The sequence below is a fragment of the Scatophagus argus genome, chromosome 23 (genome assembly GCF_020382885.2).
Source record: "Scatophagus argus isolate fScaArg1 chromosome 23, fScaArg1.pri, whole genome shotgun sequence".
Taxonomy (NCBI): domain Eukaryota; kingdom Metazoa; phylum Chordata; class Actinopteri; family Scatophagidae; genus Scatophagus; species Scatophagus argus.
Window position 1 is genome coordinate 13,065,529 of NC_058515.1, and position 20,125 is coordinate 13,085,653.

At 44.0% G+C, this 20,125-nt stretch overlaps 2 protein-coding genes across 7 annotated transcripts in view; both read right to left on the minus strand.

Annotated features, from left to right (window-relative positions):
- The window catches only part of zgc:109889 (uncharacterized protein LOC553542 homolog), a 32,746-nt gene extending 26,278 nt beyond the window's left edge, over window positions 1–6,468 (minus strand). For 2 of the 5 annotated variants that reach the window (XR_006842431.1, XM_046380906.1), the window contains exons 1-3: window positions 6,275–6,468; window positions 6,107–6,151; window positions 5,294–5,579 (exon numbers count right to left, since the gene is read on the minus strand). The gene's annotated coding sequence lies outside the window, so the exon portion shown is untranslated. The remainder of the gene's footprint in view (window positions 1–5,293; window positions 5,580–6,106; window positions 6,152–6,274) is intronic. The other 3 variants (XM_046380907.1, XM_046380905.1, XM_046380908.1) reach the window with 2 other exon arrangements.
- Window positions 6,469–8,493: 2,025 nt separating this feature from the next.
- Window positions 8,494–20,125, minus strand: part of htr2cl1 (5-hydroxytryptamine (serotonin) receptor 2C, G protein-coupled-like 1) — a 102,235-nt gene continuing 90,603 nt past the window's right edge. For both annotated transcript variants that reach the window (XM_046380591.1, XM_046380590.1), the window contains exons 6-9: window positions 16,941–17,104; window positions 16,642–16,795; window positions 15,338–15,564; window positions 8,494–14,112 (exon numbers count right to left, since the gene is read on the minus strand). In XM_046380591.1, coding sequence (XP_046236547.1) covers window positions 13,540–14,112; window positions 15,338–15,564; window positions 16,642–16,795; window positions 16,941–17,104 — 1,118 coding nt within the window. In that variant the 3' untranslated portion in view covers window positions 8,494–13,539. The remainder of the gene's footprint in view (window positions 14,113–15,337; window positions 15,565–16,641; window positions 16,796–16,940; window positions 17,105–20,125) is intronic.

The following is a 20,125-nucleotide window of genomic DNA, read 5'->3' on the forward strand; positions in this document are numbered from 1 at the left end:
ATTTAAAACTGCAACAGGGGAGAACCAACCTGCCCCCCAGTAAGAGAAACCGCAGTCCTCCACTCACAGGAAGTGAGGAATTGACACTCGAGCGAAATCGAAGCCGTCCGCTAAGCAGCAGCGAGGAAGGAAGCTTCACCTGCCAACATTACATCTTCCACTTGCTCTTCTGTTCTCTGCGGTGTGACGCATCGCGGACCAACCGGTTTGGACTGGATGCAGGGCCGCAGTTAATGACTTGATGGCTCTGCGCTTGGGGATTAATAGCCACACTAGCTACCACTTAAACTGTCCTCATTTTAATCACACCAGTTACCACAGCACACAACACGCTCACTCAGGCTGGGGCTTGGGGTCAACGCTGGATCGATAGCTGGGATTTAATACAATCGCCCGGTCGCCTCGGCAACAAACAAGCCTGGAAATCGCTGAGTAAGACCGACGTCCTCGGGTGTGGCGCGAAAACGTGAGGGGCACAAATAAAGGAGTTTGGTGCTTTGCGTGTGCGTCTTTTTAAAATAAATCTCACACAGCAGCATTAAAGAGTCTCTTTACGGCTTAGAGACGCAAAACGTAGATGGACACAAAAAAACAACAACACACACACACACACAGCAGCAGGCTGAGGTACGCAGCGAGCCGATCAGTGTCATTGTACAGTGTAACACCCACGCTGTCAATAGACCGGCCTTGCTTGCACTTTGCATCATCCCGCCGAGAGCACAACAACAAAAGCCGACACAATCAAAGCGACGGGGTCGGACGACCAGGTGGAAGAACGATGAAACACTCTGCAGACTGTGTGTGTGTGTGTGTGTGTGTGTGTGTGTGTGTGTGTGTGTGTGTGTGTGTGTGTGTGTGTGTGTGTGTGTAGGGGACACAAAGTGCTTTAGAAAATATATATTTCCTGACAGCAGTAATGGGGAATAGTCTGCCCTTCCTGTATATACCTGAGGCAGAAGTTGTTTTATGATAAATGGACTCCGGCAGCGCAGCCAGACGTATAAAACGAATCAAGTAAGAGTTAAGGAAACTTTTACATTAGCAGGAAGACGGGAAGAAAACACAGAAAAGTGTTTTTTTTAAGCCCGGCTGATTCTTTAACATCTATAATGCGCAGTTTCCATATTAGTCACTCTGTTTAGGACAGTTTAAGGGAATCTTTTGGTGCCTGCACTATCACCTGTGTAATACACCTCCCACATCAACACATTAACACCTTTGTGCATTTTTTATCGGGCAGATTAAACTTAAAAATGTTTGCATAGAAAAATATTTGCAAACAGTCGTTTCAGCGATCTTTCAAGCAAACCAAATTTTCAACGCTGTTGCTTTTCTCTGTCTCTGCATTCTGAATACTCAGTTTCTGACTGTTAGTTATACAAAACAAGACATCTGAACGTGCTGTGGAAAACTGCAGTGGATGTTCCCCCCCCTCATTTAAAAAAACGATTGATTAACAGAAGTGGCAGATGAAGTGTTAGCTGCAGCCCTGCGTGGAATATAGAGTTATTCACATTTGTGCATAGAAAATCAGAGCATTTTAAAGGTTTATGATCCTACCCGTCAGCGTGGGTTTGTCTTTGACTCATCCATCCAGCTAATCTCTCATTTCTGTCACCTCAGCAGATGAGGATGAGGCCTAAAATAAGGATAAGGTGTTAACCGTTTGTATACCCCAGAATGGTTTCTATTAGAGCACTCCAGCTGCTGTATTTGGGTTTCCAAAACCAGGATCCGGGCTCCAAAACAGTAACAGAACCTGGATTGCTGGCTACTCGCTTCTTTCAAGTTTTAGTTTGTAGAAATAAAAAAAAAGGTGAAGTCTAAGTGTTGTTTTCAGCCCATTCAGTTTTTAAAGCCTGTCCTTAGTGGCTTTCACTGTAACCGTTTTTCCATAACTGCGACGCCTTTCAGTGGGAACAGAGTGAAATATCCTGCGTGGAAACCTCATGACAGGCAGATCCTGTTCAGTGTGTCAGATGGTAATTCAAACTATGAATAGCCTTGGAGAGCATCTCTAAGTGGCCCATCACTCAGTCTGAGTGCACCCTGAAGAGGCTGCTATGTACCTTCAGAGTTAATTCAAACCATTAACCGCGACGAGACGCACTGAACACGTGTTCAAGGGAGAAAAATCCAAAGAAGGCTATTTGAATGACACCATTAAATCCCACTTCCTTTCACCTGGAAATGTTTAAACCAACAGATCTGGTTCAAGGAAGAGGCCAAGGAACAGAACAAGCTCCTCGGGTAGGACGAATAGAAAGCATCCATGCATCTGGAAAACATATCAGCACAGGGTGCCCTCTGCCCAGAGACGCACCGCTGAAATACAGATTACTGTGAAAACACAACGTGCACCTCTGGAATCCTAATCATCCTCCATGTTGGAGCAGCTTTAACTCTCCAGCAAAGTGCTGGCACACAGGAAACACACAGAACGAGATGGTGCCTTTCAGTTCGGCAGCAATCTATTTTTTTTTTAATTTATTTATTTTTTTAATTATACAGATCACATTTTATGCATTTACGCGTGTGATGAGACTAAAGCTCTTTGGGTCGAGCTCAAGTCCCTGCTGAGCGAAGGCAAAAAGTTTTATTTACACCGGAGGGAAAAGTGGCGAGATCGTCAAAACATCAGAAAGACTCCCAAATGAAAAGAAACAGGGAGAAGTGAAGCAGAAAGAGAGAGACCGAAGGTTTGTTTGACACGAAAATAAAGGACACACCGTCACGGTACGTAACACGCAGAAAGTGTTCCTCGCTGTTCAGACTGATTCAGCCAAAGGTGAACACAACACCTGCTGACCATCAGTCAGATTCCTCCAAAATAATATCTAAAACACCAAAAAGTATGACCCACTACAGGAGACATCAGCTAACCTGGCTAGTTCTTCCTACCAAAAACTTTCATTTTAATAATCAAGCCGTCATGTTTGTTCAATATGAAAAACAATTAGCTGTGTTTGTGCGGAGTTACTTGTTGCTGTTGTAAGCTAACTCCCCACTTAACTAACTTTATACTCACTGTACAGATACGAGACTTTTAACTTTGGCCAAAAACAAAAAAAAAATAAAATAAAATCTGCAAAAGTCATTCCCATAATGAACTGGGGAAAATGTTTCCGAGCATCAACATGCCTGCAAGTATGTCTAAATCAACCTTCCTAAAGCAAATTCTTCATCTAAATGTATTTGTCCTTTCAAAACACATTAAATCAAATAAGGAAGGGCAAAGATTCCACAAATGCAAGCAAACTAGAAAGTCCTTTGGGGAAAAAATGGGAAGTTCGCATCTGAAAATCCATAAAATTGCCCTTCGAGCCCTCAGGAGCAAACATTCCCATGTCAACCAGAGCAGCATCACCAGCCTCCTGCATCTTCGCTTCACACTCGGTTAAGTTACTCTGTGTGTGTGTGTAGTTATGCATCTGCGTGTGTTTTGTTCCTGTTTGAACCTTTGTGCTTATTTAACGCTGCTCAGCCTTCTTTTCCTTCCTTCCTCGATGATTCGCTTATGTAAGGACTCGACTCAAGCTTGTCTCTTATGAATACGACTCTGTACTGTACAGCAGCCACACACACACACACACACACACACACACTCACAAAGGAAACCTATTATCTAATCTGTGCTCACTCAGGCTGCAGTCGAGACTTGAAAGGACTGTTGTTCACAGGACTGGACTCAGTATGTTCATTAACGACAGAATGGTTATTTTCTGTGGATGACCGTTAAATGAAGGCAGTTTTGACAGGCAGGACTCTCACATTTACATGTTGGGATGCCACAATCCTCTTCGACAAAAATCCTATGATAATTGGCCTTGCGAACAGATCAATGGATTAAAAAGACAAAACTGCTTGATAGAAGGCCGTGATCGAATGATCAGGGATACCGCAGCTGGGAGAGACTCGATGCCTTGCTCAAGGGCGGTTCTGCAGGGCAGCCACTGCAGGGATTTGAACCCTCACCCCGCTGGGTGACTTGTGACACTAATCTGCCCCACACACACTGGAGAAACAATGGTGATTAATCCAAGTCTCTCAAATGCTCAAATGACACTAACTACCACAACTGGAAAATCTGCTCGCAAAATAGCTTGTTTTGCCTGATTAATCACCTAATGGATAAAGATATTAAATTTATATTACTGTTAAACAGATGCTCATGTTTGAGAAAGATTAAATAGGGGAGTTCCAGGCATCTTTACTCAATAAATGGCTTGAATTTAAAATTTTCCTTTCATCAACTAATAAATGAATCTTTTAGCTCCAGACTGAATGATCAGATCTGTCAAATAAACTTTCATTCCTATGAGGATGATGATCATAATCAAGTAACAGGATCTCTCGCAACACTGGACAACTTCTCCGTGTTCGCTTCTGGTAATTCAAACAGGGATGGGCTCGACTTTTACCCACGTTTCCCCTCTAAGTTCATTTGCCTCTTGTTCCTGTGAAACATCATTTAGGTATTACAGTCTGTGCAAAACCCAGGTGACCTCAGCCCAGGTGGCTGCAGATTACAGCAAGTACAGGAGATCAAGTGGCAGAGGTAAGCAACAGCAACAGGAGCAGCAAAATGAACCCAAATAATCAAACATATAACATAATCAGCTATGACATGAGAGCGGAGCAAGTGCAGAATTCAAAAAGCCTACAGTTTTATGTCAAGTAATATAAATTTCACATATGTCTCATAATTTTGAATGTCCAAAAATATCCTGACTGAATTTCCCACACAGACATGGGTGAGTATATATGCTCAGGTATGCACATTTAAGCCCGTTCATTCTGTGGTTTAAGACACACGTCTCTAAACAGAATTCCATAAGAAAAAGGAGCTATTTTAGCCGCGCACCGTCTCTGTGACAGATTAATCCCCTGCAAGCCTCCTCTACAAGCCCGGTTGCTCTCTTTCTAGTCGACGCGGACGCAGCCACAGGCTTGTTCCTACGCCAAACCCGATGACACATTCGACCAACTGGTGACATTTTGTTGCAGGCGGAGAGGAGACACACCTGACCAGCGCGTCGGAGAACTACGGTGGCGGTCACGATCACGTTGAGAATACACGGAGAGCAAAACCCGGCCGCTTGCAGATGAACGGGGCTCTAATTAATAAGCACGCAGCTCAAGCATTGTGTTTTCTGCGTGTGTTTGTACGATGCCATAACAATAACAAACGCACCCTCCCTCCCCCTGTACGTGCCCCTCCATTGGGGACATGTGTCCACACCATTGCTGTCACAGGCAAAAGTCGATTTAAAAATCCGTTCAGGTTTACCTGTCTGCCGTCCCTCCTGTCACCTTCTTCTTCTCGCTCGCTGATTTAAATGGTTCCCCTCGTCCCTTCTCTGCGGCTCCGCATTTCATTCCAGGTCGTCCATGTTCGGCAGCTCGATGGAGGGATGGAGAGAGAGGTGGTGGAGGAGGAGGAGGAGGAGGAAGAGGAGGAGAGAAGCCTTTGAAGTGTCGAAATCTGGGTCCCTGCTCGCAACCCAGCTGCGTGGACTGGATTTATGTCGTTTCCAAGGCAGCGTCCGTCGAGATGACGAGCGTCAGGCTGCCGTCTGTCGTAAAGAGACACAATTTCCGATTTACATTTCAAAATAAAAGTCCCCAAGTCACCAAGTCATCATATACTGTATATCCTGTGTAGTCATTTTAACCTTTGGTTTAAAAGCCTTAAAGAGTCTTACACACAGTGGATGCGTTTTTAAAACTGTCTACTTTTTATGATGTTTTGTTGATGAAAAATCTACTTGCATTGATGTGTATACTAAACTTAGTTAAGCAATTATTTTAGCAGTTTATTTGTTTAGATGAACACTTACATGTCAGTTTACTGGGTACACAAAGGTAAAATTAACACTGTTTAATACACCAGCGCTTTAATAAATCTTCATAAATGCTAAAATGTTCCGTTTTTGCTGTGATTTTGGTGCTGTTGACTTGTACAGCATTACACCCATGGGTGCTAACCATTGTTTACTTTCAACTGCTAACTCTGTGCATAACTCCACAGCTAGCATACCAAGAGTTTTACGAGTGTAACATCAAGTGAAGTGTTTTAATCCGCATTTTGTCCTCTACATACCTCCTGCTCTTGCTGACTTTTCGGTGGAAAATCTTTGCTGTAATACTGTGGATAAAGTGAGGGTGAACAGACGCCTTTCCAAATAGCCCAAATAGCCCACTCATGCAGCACTAAAGTCATACATAATGATATTTTGCTACTATGAAACTTCTAAAATAATCACATTACCGTGATTGTGTGCATTAATGTCGAGTTAAAATTGCACAATAATTATTAATAAAGCGACGTTATGTTGAATGTGCCCTAACTGCTGGTATTTCTTATGGTACTGGCTGCTAGCTTGACACCACCTCAAACCAACCCAGGGAGACGCAGCAAACCGGAGGAACGGCGCATGCGTGTCCGACGTGCTGCGACTTTAGCCGGTGATAGCCGAGGCCACCACCCACTTCATTAAGAAGCAAAGAGCGGACAGAGGAGGCAGAACTGCTGCAGGCCTGTGGGAATATGACTCTGACGTGTTAACACATGATGATGATTATTGTAAGCTAGACACAGATCGATAACAGAAAAAAAATAATGTGAATAGAAGGAGTCTTATTCGTTATTTATTTATTTTTTATTTTCCATAATGCAATTGCCCAGTTATGGGACTAATAATCAGAATCAGAATTCCTTTATTAATCCCTGGAGGGAAATTCTTGAAAGGATTATCTTATCTTATAATATTCAGTGTTACTGACATCTCTGATCAGAACAAAGTGTAGTCTGTTGTAGAGTTTGCAGTACCTATCAATCAATACCAGACCTGTTTGACAACCCTCCTAGTAGCCCATATCAACAACTAGTACGTCCATTAACACCTCGGGAAAAACTACAACTGTACTGTACTGACGCTTCACAGAGTCCTGCTATTCTGCAGAATCACCACTGAGCGGCGCTGTTGCTTCGTGTTCGAAACAGGGCTCGCCTCCTCTGTCGCTGTCCATGGTGCTGATCAGAATCAGAATCAGAATCAGAAAAGACTTTATTGCCATGTAAGTGAAGAGGTTTCACATTACTAGGAATTTGTCTTGGTGATTGGTGCATACATAGAACATAACAGTAACATATAATTGAAGAATAAAATAAAATAAAATAAAAAATAAAAAAATAAAAAATAATAAAAATAAAATAGAATAAGGTAACACAAAATAAAATAAGTGAAATAAATACTTTACTGGAGGTAGTTCAAAGTAAGGTAGTGCAGGGTGGAGTATAGTGCAAGTGGGTGAGGTAGACAGTGCAAATGAACTGCAGGTGGACAGTGAATGAGCAAAATCAATTGCTAAGGTGCAGGGCAGCATGTTAGTCAGTTGTGTTCAACAGTCTAACAGCACAGGGGAAGAAACTGAACTTGTGGCGTGAGGTTTTGGTCCGAATGGACCGTAACCTCCTGCCTGAAGGGAGTTTCACAAAGAGTCCATGTCCAGGGTGAGAAGGGTCAGCTGTGATCCGACCTGCACGCCTCAGAGTCCTGGAGGTGTACAGGTCTTGGAGATTAAAGTGGCGCTGCAAACACACGCTTGTGGATGCCGTCAGTGGTGGTGATTGTGAAAGCCAAGAATTTGGACCTGTGTCATGACTTTTATCGACCTCTGTCCCCAACGCACTGGAACAGCAGTGAAACAGAACAGAAGAGTGCAGGTGTGTTACAGGTATCTGTGGTTTGTTGGTGAATCAAGTCAAGTTTGAACTCCACAGTCAAAGTGTGAGAATATGTTTTGCGGAGTGCATATAAGCTACTCAATGTGGCAGAAAAGAGGCCACACCGATGTGATCACAACAGTAAATGTAGCAGTAGTAAATTTAATTCTTACCTTATGGCCTCCAAGTCTTTGCCTCTGACATGACTCATCTTTCATGATTGAACAGCTGGAAATGTGGGCCATTTTGTGTAACTGAACTCTGGCTGTATATACAGAGTGAGTACCACATAATCACACTTACCTCTCTTTAGGTTAGGAAAGGCTGTGTTTTATCACTTTTAGCAAGCCTGTCTCAAACCGCACAGCCCATATGGTAAAGAGCACATCTCGCTTTGATAGTGCGGCTGCAGTAACCATAACAGGAGGACTTCCTGCACGGCTCAAAGGGTCCAACATGACAACGAAGGCTACGGGTTTAATTAGCTCCAGGTTCGGCTCTTTTCATGACACTGTGAAGCAATCAGAGTATAAAAGCTCCCAATGAAAGGGACATAATAGTAGAGCAGCTGGCTAGAGAGCTGCCACCCATACTGTTATTACCAAATTCCACAAATTAGCAAGGTGTGTAGCTATTAATCATCAGGATGGAGAAATGCTAAGCAGCTCAGCGACTTTCTTCAGGATTGTTCTACTGCTGCTCGGTGCTGGGTTGAGTCTTACAGTGAAAAACAACAGCCATGTACAAAAGACAACTGTCCACACGTTAGAATAATATTTTAATAAATAAATAGCAGCATCACACAGAAGAAAAAAGAAAATATACATTGTGTGGATGATGGCGTAAACTTAAGAAGATGTGGCGTAGACAAACGTTCACAATTAAAATGGCATTTTTTTTTAAAAAAGAAAAAAGCCACTACATAACAGAGGAAGGTTCAACACGTAAGAAAAGATAGCTAAGCCATGAGCGCCAGATCATACAAGAGCGAGACAGACCGGCCAACCGATCTGCGTCGGCGCAGATCAGTAGGCCACCTCGGGTCCAATGCTTAGTGCAGGGACGGTGCAGTGGAGAAGCCGGGTTTGCCAAACTCTTGGACAACCTGCAGCTCTGGCTACTCTCAGAGACGTTTAGTGACAGAGTTACATGTTTGAGAAGATGATAGAGGAGACAGATGAAGGGTTAAAGGACGGTGTGAAAAAGTTTGTGTACTTTAAGAGTGTACGATCTTGTCAGTTCTCCTGTTTAAAGTGCTGGATCTGAGACGATTCAGAGGAAAAATCCACTCTTTGATCATCTGACTGATTAGCTCAGCACTGTTGAAATTTACCCCTCATTCCGTTATCAGTTTCATTACCTTGTTTGGCATTTGGGGAAATAAGCTTAATGGCTTTTTGGCTAAGAGCCTGATCAGAAAGTTGATTGATAACTCTTACGTTTGTGCTGTAGATATGAGCAGTCGGTCAGCTTAGCATAGAGACATGGAGCGAAGGGAAAAAGTTAGCCCGGCACTAAACGACATGTAACATTTGATTTGTTGAAACTGTACAAAAACCAAAGTGTAAAAATGCTGGCCAGTTCCAACACAAAACAGAGCCAGACTAGCTGTTCCCAGTGTTTATGCTAAGCTAGGCTAACCATGCCCCGGGTTCCATGAGAGGGGTATCACTCCTCTCAGTTACTAATTCTCACCAAAAAATAAGATAAATAAACAAAATAACGCATGAATGCATTTTCCAAAATATGTCAGAAAACACAAAATGCGCATTTTGCCACTTCCTGTCAGCATTTCTGGGTGGGCCTTTCCTTTAAGCTTGTGCAAATGCTTCAGTCGTTTGAGCATGAAGCACCTCACTCACTCACTCATAGACCATTTCCAAATGTACTACATGAATTTCTGCAGTAGTTCCTACACAAAGCGCTGTTGTCTTGCCCCCTGAAAGGTATTAAAATGAAACTCTGTCAATAAACGGCTCCAGCTATTTCTATACACACCAGACTTGGATCGAATCATTAGTTGAAATCCTTCCAGATACTTTCTCCAAGTGATTGCTTTCATCTGTCTGCACGGCGCAGCGGACAGAATTGGCATCTGCAGGGACAGCCCCATTCAATTCATTGTGCCAGACGCAATCGATAAAAACCGAGAAAAAGTTACTGCATCAATCTCAGATAGCAATTTGAGCCAGGTCTGGTACACACACAGGTACACGGGAAACATACAGTTATTACATTGCGACATACTGAGTTGGCTGGCCCGGCTTTAGCTCTCTGCTTGCCCTCACCTGGATGGATCAAACACGACCCATTCAAGTTCAGAGAGTCCTCTCTTCTCCGTTGTTTTCTCTGTGTTTCTGTTATTTATGTTGGTGTTTTGCATTCTGATAAAGACGAAAAGCCTGCAGGATTTTGTCGACTGCTCTTTCTTTGTTCTTCCTTTCCCTCCTGCTCTGTTTCATCCCTTCCGAGTCTTAAAGAGAGAACCAAAAAAACCCAAAAAACAAACAAACAAACTAAAAAAAAACTGTGCGAGGCAGAGAGGACCTTTTGAACATCACTTCAAACATGCACGATATTTGTAGGCCAAACCTTGGTGCTTGGGCTGGCCGACGTTAGCTCATGTAGACCTCTCCTTGCAGAGAGAAAAGTGGCCCGAATGACCACTGTGTAAGTCTGTAGCATACAAATACTGGATAAAGTATACAGAGATGCATCGAATTAGAATGAAGTGACTCCCAGTTCTTATGTTTCATTCTAATCGCACGCAGAGGCGGCTGCAGAGCTTGGGTTCTGCATCTGATTGGTCCACTGCAGGCTTTGACCTTTGCTCTTTGACCTTGAAGGGGAGATGACTGACTAAAAAAATAAAAGGGAGTTGGGTTGTACATTCATATGTTTGTTATTCTGGCTGTTCTGCGGCTGAAGGGATTATTAACAGAGTGAATTATTGATCACTGGGGTAAGCAACAACCGCGACAACAGCCATGTTGTCAGCAAAACTATTACCAGTATTGCACTTCCGTAAAGTTAAAGGATTAGAAAAGACAGATTTAACAAAGACCGGTTGAAATCAAAGCAGCAGAGGCTGAGGTATAGAGACTTCTAGTCTCTAGTATGGGTCAATGTGCTCAAAATACTACATTTCAATAGTATCTTTCATTACAACCCCTTCCTGTCTCCCAAACGCCCACATCTTTCAATCCTCAGATCTCCAGTTTTGAGGAAGGCTTTCTGTTAAAAATAATCTCACGATCAAATCGAGATTACCTTGATGACATCATTATGACATCACATTTTTTTCTTTTTCCAAATTTTGGAAAGCCTCCCCAGAGTAAACTTAACCTGATGTGTAAAACTGGTGGAAATCCTCCTTTAAGCGACCTCTTAAAATGTTACTTTAATCACCGTAGTTCTGTTAGCTCTGCTGAGCTCAGCCTACAAAGCAAATCACTAAAGGCATGCAAGTTTCCAGCTAAAACTCCTATATAATCTCCTAAGAGGTGAATTTGTTGTTAAGAAAGTTTTGCCACTGTGGTCTCTTCCCTTTAAAACCTAAACAAACACGAAATCTTTCCCAAAGGCAGCATTTTGCAGGTATTTCAGCTGATGGAGACGCAGCGCGGAGGAATTACGCCGACTGTCAGACGTCGATAAAATGTGTGTGGAAGGAGGGCGAGAAAGGCAGCGTGAAAGATAAGTGAGGGTCGGTGACCCGTCTTGATGGAGTCCAGGGTTTGTCTCTTAGTGTATTGACTTTCTGTCCGTTTTACGTGACAGATGAAATCTAAAGGTTTTTGGTCTTTGAGTCGCACTTTGGGTTTTGGTGACTCAAGCTGAACAGATTGCAAAGCAGCCAGAGATCATTTAGAGATTGTGCCCATTGGGGTGGAGACATCGGCAAGCTCTTCATTATTAAAAAAAAAAAAAAAAAAAAAAATCATTATTGCGAAAGTAACAGCGGTGCTCTGACAGGAGCCTTTTTCAACCCGAAGCTCATCACCTAAATTTAAGCTTAAATGTTCGTTCTGTCCTCTGTGGCTTTCATGGTGCCGTTTTAGCAAGTGTGGCCCGAAGCACGACTGGAAATCATGCAGCTCAGGGAGGGTTTTTTTTTCTTTTGGAGAAAAGAAAAGACTGATATCTAATGGCTGACCTTGAATAAAAATCTCTAATTTTTTAAAAAAGCAAATGATGGAAATGACAGAGAACTGCTCTGTCCCTCAGAGACGATGCTCTGAAGCTCAAACAGCCATACGATGTGGATGTCCTGAAAAGTCATCTGCTGATATGAAATGCATATTAAGTGTTCTGTTGTGGGGACAAACTACAGATGCATGTAGTGAATTTGGCTGTTCGTCCGATGTGGGAAATATTCAGTTTTAAAGGTTTAACACGTGTGGTCTCTGCTTTCATTTCACTCCAAACCTTAAATCCTTTGTTGGTCCCCTTTTCACCCGTGAAATGGATTTACAGCACGCTGCGACATCAGTAAGAGGTCTTCAGTCAGGCGTTTATGTCTGTTTGATGGATCAAATAAAGTGGGAAAATAAACGTGAGTGTGGTTTGATCACAGCTGAGGAAGAGCTTGAGTTTTACGTTGTTTTGTGGGGCTGAATCAGTGAAGTCTAATGAAATGAAAATAATGACAGCAAGCGGCGGCTAAAATCTAAACATTTGAGATATTTCGTTTACTTTATAAATGACATCTTAGGAACCTTTGTGCACCCTTATATATTAAAAACCTTTTTAAATCAATATTTTTCACATTTTTACTTTTAGATTGCTCCCTTTCATTTGAAACTATATTGTTTGCTGCCAGTAGAAACCTTTAGAAGTCGGGACTTTAACTCTGTCCAAAGTGGATGTATTGGTCAACAGAAGCAACAGCCTGACAGTTGTGCCGTGTTTTTTTTTTAGCTCTTTTAGCCCCTTGTTGAATCCAAGGGAAGCGACCTCTCTGCGTCATGCCACCACCAGATGGCACTGTGAGTCCACCAGAGACCAGTGGTCGTTTGTACATTCCTTCATTTTGGCCCCCTCAGGCAAAACCTTTGACTGCAGCCTTGAGCAAGTCTCCTTCAGAGAAAAATCCCATTTTCTGCCGGCTGAATAGTTTGATTATACATGCTGGAAAGGTCCATTCAGATAGATTTTATGACTGTTGCTGTCAAGCTTGAGCGACACAAAAATAAATTTGGTTTAGTTTTGCCCGGTGTGGAGAGGACCCACATAAACCAGAGCTCGGACTGCATTTTGACTCTGAATGTGAAGGCTTGGAGAAGTAGTTTGGCCCCGACGATCTCCGCGCTTGACTCCATCACCTGCATCAGTGGGACTCCGTGGAGGGTCGCTTGACTTCATACCAGGTTAACAATGAAAGTAATGTGTTCACTGACCGTCTCTCATCACGTCCACTGAGTCCCTGTCTGTCTGGAGCTCAGCTGCTGCCTCAGTTGCCATGACGTTTGCCACATTTTGTGACCGCGCAGCACAGCTTTCAAGCTTTCATTCGCCGTTTACGGTATGAAAACCAACATTTGGACACCGTGTAGAAAACAAGCACATCTGAAATATTGGCTTTCATTCCAAAACTTTTTCATCTTACAGGTTAACCTCTCTCTTGGTTTAAGCAGTGCACTTCAGTGTGGGGATAAGTCTCCTCGGCCGAGACCAGTCCTTTCACAACAACGGCGCCCACTTACAGCCAGTCAAATGCCTTGGGCTCCCATGACCTGCTCGTTGAAACGTTACCCAGAGTGTTCAGGTTAAAAAGAAGACATAACAACAACAACAGAAACACGCAGTCACACGCTACTTGTGTGTTCTCTGGAGGTGGGGCTGTAGCTGATGAGCGACAACTCCTGCTCCACCTCAGTTTCCGCCTCCGGTTCCGAAAGCATGCCGACGTTGTGGCATTCCGAGAGGCTCTGTGACACTATTCCGATTTGTGTCCCGTCATCTGTCATGTCCTCAGGGTCTACCGTAAGCCTTCCGTTGTCCCCCCTGCCGCCGTTGCGACAGTTACTATTGCGGTCCATGCCCGCCTTCCCGTGACCGCCCATCAGAAGAGGGGTCACGGTGTGCGACGGGCACGGTGGGGGGACCAGGAGGGTTTTGCAGCTCTGTCCGGCTGCGTTGGCCCCCACATTGTACTGGCACCTGATGTAGCTGGAGAACGCTCTCCTGTAGGTCTTATTGAAGAGGGTGTAGACCAGGGGGTTGACCCCGGAGGAGATGTAGCCCACCCAGACGAAGACGTTGAGGAGGTCATGAAGCAGCGTCTCATTGCAGGAGCCCCGGCACAGGACGAAGGTGACGTTGGTGATGAAGAAGGGACACCACATGATGAGGAAGAGGAAGAAGACGATTCCCAGAACCTGAAGACAGAAAGAGGAGAGAACAATCGTAAGTAGAGGTGAAAGGAACGAAAGAGGAGAGGAAGAAGGGAAGCACAATAGGTAAGGAAAGCACGAGAGAAGCCTTCTTCAGTTCACTGTAATTGAAATGCATACATCACACAAAGATTGATGTTCTTCAATATCTCCATTTGTGAGCCACTTCTATTGGGATTTTAATTTTTGATACTGGCATAAGAGTGCTTTGGCCTCCATCCAGCATGAATTTGAATTCAATGAAGCCACCGCTGGGCAGCCTCTGAGCACTCTGCGACTCCTGCGAGGCTTCAAGCTCTTTGATGCCAATTGAAGTGTCTGGCTGGATTTGATAACGTGAGCTCTTCTAGCCGTTTCAGAGGAGACATTTGAAAATGTCTGCATGGAAACATCTGCGAGTTACTCTTAACGCATCATTTAATAAAGCACTGATGCAAAATATTTTGCTGTGCACCTCCTCCAAGAAGGGCTATCATTTCACATTTTTGATACTTAAACTATGACCTGATATCCGAGTAGCTTTTGTAAATATGTTTTTGAACAAAAGCTTTTTCTTTCTATTTGAACTAAGGACAGCAAACTCAACACTGTTTTACTGCCTTCTGTAGCTGACAGTTGTTCCTCTATCCCTTAGGCTGTAGGTTGAGGTCTCAAGTTTGACATTATGGCCTTTGCCATCTTGGTTTTTTGGAGCCAGAAGTGACCATATCTGCAACTTGGTGGGCCTGGAGAGGATGCACATATCATTTATTTTATTCTAAATAACATAAACATTGTTTTGTATTGAAAAAGACTTGAAACTAGCAGCTGAGACTACAAAGTTGTAAGGGAACTGTTGACTGTGGTCATAAATCAAGTAAGAAGTAGTAATAGTAGTCATTTTCTCATAAACTTGCGCAATCTGACTTCTTTTTGCAAACAATGCACTCGCCCCCTGCTGGCCATTACAAAGAATGCAGGTTTAAGGCGCTATGGTTTTCAGATAGGGAAGCTCTGTTCATTTATTACACTCAGTCAGTGTTCTGACCACACCAAGTCTAACCACACCACAGAAATACTTGTGCCAGGGTAATCTGAAGCATCTTGAGGTAGAGGTTCAGCACCCACCTCCACCTCTGAGCGCATTCATTTGTTTATCTCCCAGCTGTTGCCTTACATGTCTGGGAGCCCTGAAACAAGGTGCACCTTAAATCACCTGACAAGGACTCACCTTGGAGGCCCGCCTCTCGTTCTTTATGGCCTGCATCATCCCCCGTCGCCCATGGCAACCCGACGCGTCGCTCCGCGATGGCCCCGCGGCTGGCGAGCTGAGCTGAGACGCCACCTCAGAGCTGGGAATGATGCTTATGCCGTCTGGCGTCGAGGCACTGAGCAGCTCCGCTGTTTTCAGACAGCTCAAGGTGTTTCGTCTGCTTTGAGGAGGCGGGGGCTTTAACTCTGCGTGAGAGGGAGAAGAGGTATCAGGGACTCTCGAACGCTGGAAATAAAGCAGGCTTGAGGTTTACTTGTTTCTGAGTGAACGTGAATGTGCAATTTCGCTTTTGTCTCAGGTTTGCCAGCTGTAAGGAGCACAGATTTGCCTGTTATCACCATGACTCCTTCCTGCTTGGTTACCAAGAAAACTGCTGCAGATTTCCCCCAGGACAACAACAACCAGTGGAAAGCATGTCGGTTTCTGTGTTAACAAGGCTGCTGGCATTTTGAAAGGCGGAGGGTACATGGAAAGGTTAAACATGAGGGGAATTTACACTCTTGTCTGTTTGGGGTGTCAGAGGATAAGGCGGAGAAAAACAGGCCGTCACATCATGTAATTTCATCTTTACAGGAGAAGCTATGGAATCGGGAAGCAGCCGTCCATGTGCTGCCCAAAGCGATCGGACAGATAGCTGCTGTCTGCTCAGCACCACAACCGCAGTATTCGCCGGGTGAATTAGCTGATATAGTTTGCTTTTTTGCCTCATCCACAACTTTCGACCGGTCGGCGTAAGCGATTTGACTTTCTTCGTGGCCCTGCTCCCCAGTAGATACTGATTATGGCCTGCCACATTTTTCACGCCATGAGGGAACGTATTGCAGTTTGCAAAGTTAATGCTAGCAAAAGTAGGTTTTTCTCCTCCGGCCTCTGAATGTCCACTTTGTCAGCTGTCAGCTGAAATGATAATCGACCCCCAACAGATTTAATCAGCTGTGTAAACATTGGCGCCATTAACTGGCGAGAAATGTGTTTCCAGCTGACTTGCTTTGAAACAAGAATCATGTAATAGGGTTCTTAAGTATGCATTCAATGGCTTCATACATGATGTTGTGCTAACAGACTGAGGCTACAGCTCAATTCATGATCCGTGTAAAATATGTAAGAAATGAAAGATCAGGCTGTTTGTTGTTGTTTGTTCAGACACAGTCAGTAACTTAAACACTGGTTCACATTTGTGTTTCATAAAGGGGCTTCCAGGATGAGCACTACAATGTGTTTTAACCCCATTTCAGCAGCCAAAAGCCCTGATCAGTTTTTACCTTGTGAGTCAGAAGGGGCGAGTGTGTTGATCTGAGGAAGGTGGAAGGTGGTGGGTGGAGGCTGTAAGGTATTTGTCATTGCTGGTGTGTGCAAAGGCTGCTGGGAGGAAGTCTTTGCCTCGTACAGGAAGACAGTGGCCTGCCTCTGGAGCACCTGGGGAGGAGAGCGAGTGAAGAAGAAGGAAAAAGAAGAAGAGAGAAGAGAGAAAGGAGGAAGTTGTGAGTGTAACAAGGAAAAGAAGGGGTGATGTGAGGACATAAACTATTTGGAAGACACACACACACATGAACCCGACTACCTGTATGGTGAGGCAGTACGTCACCACCATGATGACCAGTGGGATGAAGAAGGCCACGAAGGAGCCAATCAGCATGAAGCGCTCCTCGTTGAGGGCACAGCTGCCATTGACAAAGACCTTGTCCTCGTTGTGGAGGCCGATCACTGGGATAGGCATCGACACGCCTGGGAAGAGGACAAAGGAGAGAGCGGGTGAAAGGAATCGATGTTTTCTGATGTTTCTCTTGGTGGCCGACTTCATTTTTGAATCCAGAGCTTCTCTGAGCTATTCCAAACAGACTGATGTTTGGTCACGGCAACGCAATCACTTTCTTCATATCACATTTCAGTGACTGGGGGATAATGACCAGGTGACTTCCTGAGAACACTGAAATATATTGGTTAATAACGGAGCAAAAATGTATATAATCATGGGATAAAATGCACAGGAGGTAGGAAAAATCAGGAAGATCAAAACAACAGGCTAACAAGAGAGGCACCTCGAGACACCTCACCACCTCAATGCAGTCAGTCTCTCAGAGTTGTTTTATTGCACGCCGTTCCCACATTCCTCCCTTCACTTCCTGTCACATCTCTGCTATCCAAAAATAAAAGAAAAATGCCCTGAAAACACTTAACGAAAAGTCCTTGAAATTTAAAGAGTAAAATCGAGGCACAATGAGATAACATTATGATCAGGGTCCATCATGAAAGCTGAAAAATCAGCATCAATAATCACAAGAAAACTACGCTGAACCCATTTCAGCACAGTTCCAAACATCACCTTATTTGTTTTAAAATAATTACCGTAAAGAATAAACAGATCGATTCTTCCATGTACCATGAAGATAATAACCATGAATCAGGGAACAGAATAAAACAAACTGTTTCCAGGCAATTTGATGGATAAATTACTTTAAACTGAACACAAAGAGGATTATTTTGGTGTAATAATCTGTAAATCATGGCTGCAAAATGCTGAATTACTTCCTCATGACCAAACCTAAACACATCTGGTGGTTTTTAAACATCACACGACTTCATTATGACATAAGTTTTGAAAACCTGCGCTTTTGCGTGGGCCTGTAGAGACTCTGTCTTTTTTTATTATCACAAGATTAAATAATCACAAGCTGAACAGCACAAATCTGATGGGAAAGGAGGGTTACACCTGCTTTGGATCAATATGCTGTTAGAGGTCTTAAAATCTATCAGTGGGCAATGGCCGTTCACGATGCTTTAATCACTTTGGTGCAGTTCGAGGAACCGACCGACAAAAGACTGAAGAGAGAAAGAGCCTCTTGGGCAGATTTTCCGACCTGTGAAAATAACATCGGCTGATTTTCGGCTTCAGATTTCGCAGAGCTTTTCAGTTGGCAGTAAACTCTCTGACCTGGGATCCGTTTCAGAAAAGCGACTCCGGGTTGTCACAAGCTCTCATGCTCCTGGCAACAGGAGTGCGTCACGGACGTGTCGGGACGTCGTGTCCTGGTATAACTCATGTAAGTCCAAGGTACATCATTTTCTCCTTCATTTTCTCCAGCTGGTGACCGGGCCATATCAAAACACAATTTGGAGCAGCGGCAGCTCCCTTAATGCAATCGTTGCAATTGACTGCACTCACAGCACCCAGGAGGACCAATCCGTTTGGATTAATCGCAAACATTTTCCCTCTGCGAACGTCCAAATAACCTGCAATATGCAAATCGGTGGTCAAGTCACGATCCACTCAATCTGCCTCAAACAGCAGGCGGAGGAGAATTTAAAGGGCTAGTTCACCCAAATTGCAAAAAAAACCAAACACCCCCCCCCCCAAAAAACAACAACAAAACAAACAAACAAAAAACGTCTGGTGAGGAATTACATTTAAAAATCTCAACAGCAATATTTCCTGATAGACTCTGTGTTCCAGCACTTCTGCACAAACGGCAGATCTCACTGTCAGAACCTTTCATTGGGACTATTTCTTTGGGACGAAAGCGGCTCCAAAACTACATCCACTTCCTGCTGCTCACTGGCAGAAAATGGATGGATGGATGGTGAACACCAAGAAAACACCTCTCCAATATCTTGGAAGGGAGGCAGAAGTGGCACATAAAGTCAGAACCGCTTGCATGGCTGTGTGCTAGAAAATACATAACAAAGCATATAAATACACACATTAACTTCTGGCTACTTTGGGACATAATTGTAACTCTTTGGCAGTCGTACACTGGTCGCATTTCACGCTGTGCTGATTAAACTCAGCAGATTTCACTCCCTCCGGCGATGGCGGCCAAAGCTACTCGCCCACTCTGCAAATCCGCAGAGCGTTCGACCAACGCGAGCAGACACAACTCGCTCTGTGGCAGAACACAGCGTGGCTCGACGAGGGGACGCCGCCGCTGCAGGAAGATCTGATGAACCAGCAGAGGAGAAGATCTGATGAACCGTCAGGGTGTGAGCTGCTCCAAAACAATGTTTCCCTCAGAGAGCCCAAAGAGCAGTCAGCAGCAAATGCAGTGTGAGGCATCGAGTGTCATGCCTGGGGAATAGAGTAAAAGCCTTTGCTATCTTGAAGACAGCAAAGAAATGAGATAGAAGAAAAGGAGGAGAGAGGAGGGAGTTTTCTTGAAGCTACTTTAGACAGTAAAGTCCCTGAGAGGTCATAAGTGAAACAAAAAGTGTGACAGAAAGATGTGATCCGTGCAAAATCACATGCATGTCAGTCACCATCATTGCTTTCTCTGCCACCTCAGTATTGATAATAAAAATACACTTTACAGATGACTCTGCATCAGAGCAGTGAGTACAGTATACACACAAAAGCATTGTGATGGGGCTGCTTTTCAGGGGTTTGGCTCGGCCACCCTAAGGTTGACTGTAGCTGACAGGACGTCATTTAAAAACACAGAATAAACTTGCAGCTTCAGACAAATATTTCCAGCAACCATCTCCTCCTAAGATCACATTGGAAATACACTATATAGACAAAAGTATCCAGACACCCCTCTTTATGAGGCTGTTTCTCAGCTCCATAAAGACATGGTTGGATGAGTTTGGTGTGGAAGAACTTGACTGGCCCACACAGAGCCCTGACCTCAACCCCATCCAACACCTTTGGGATGAACTGGAACGGAGATTGTGAGCCAGGCCTTTTGGTCCAACATCAGTGTGTGACCTCACAAATGCTCTACTGCATGAATGGGCACAAATTCCCACAGAAAC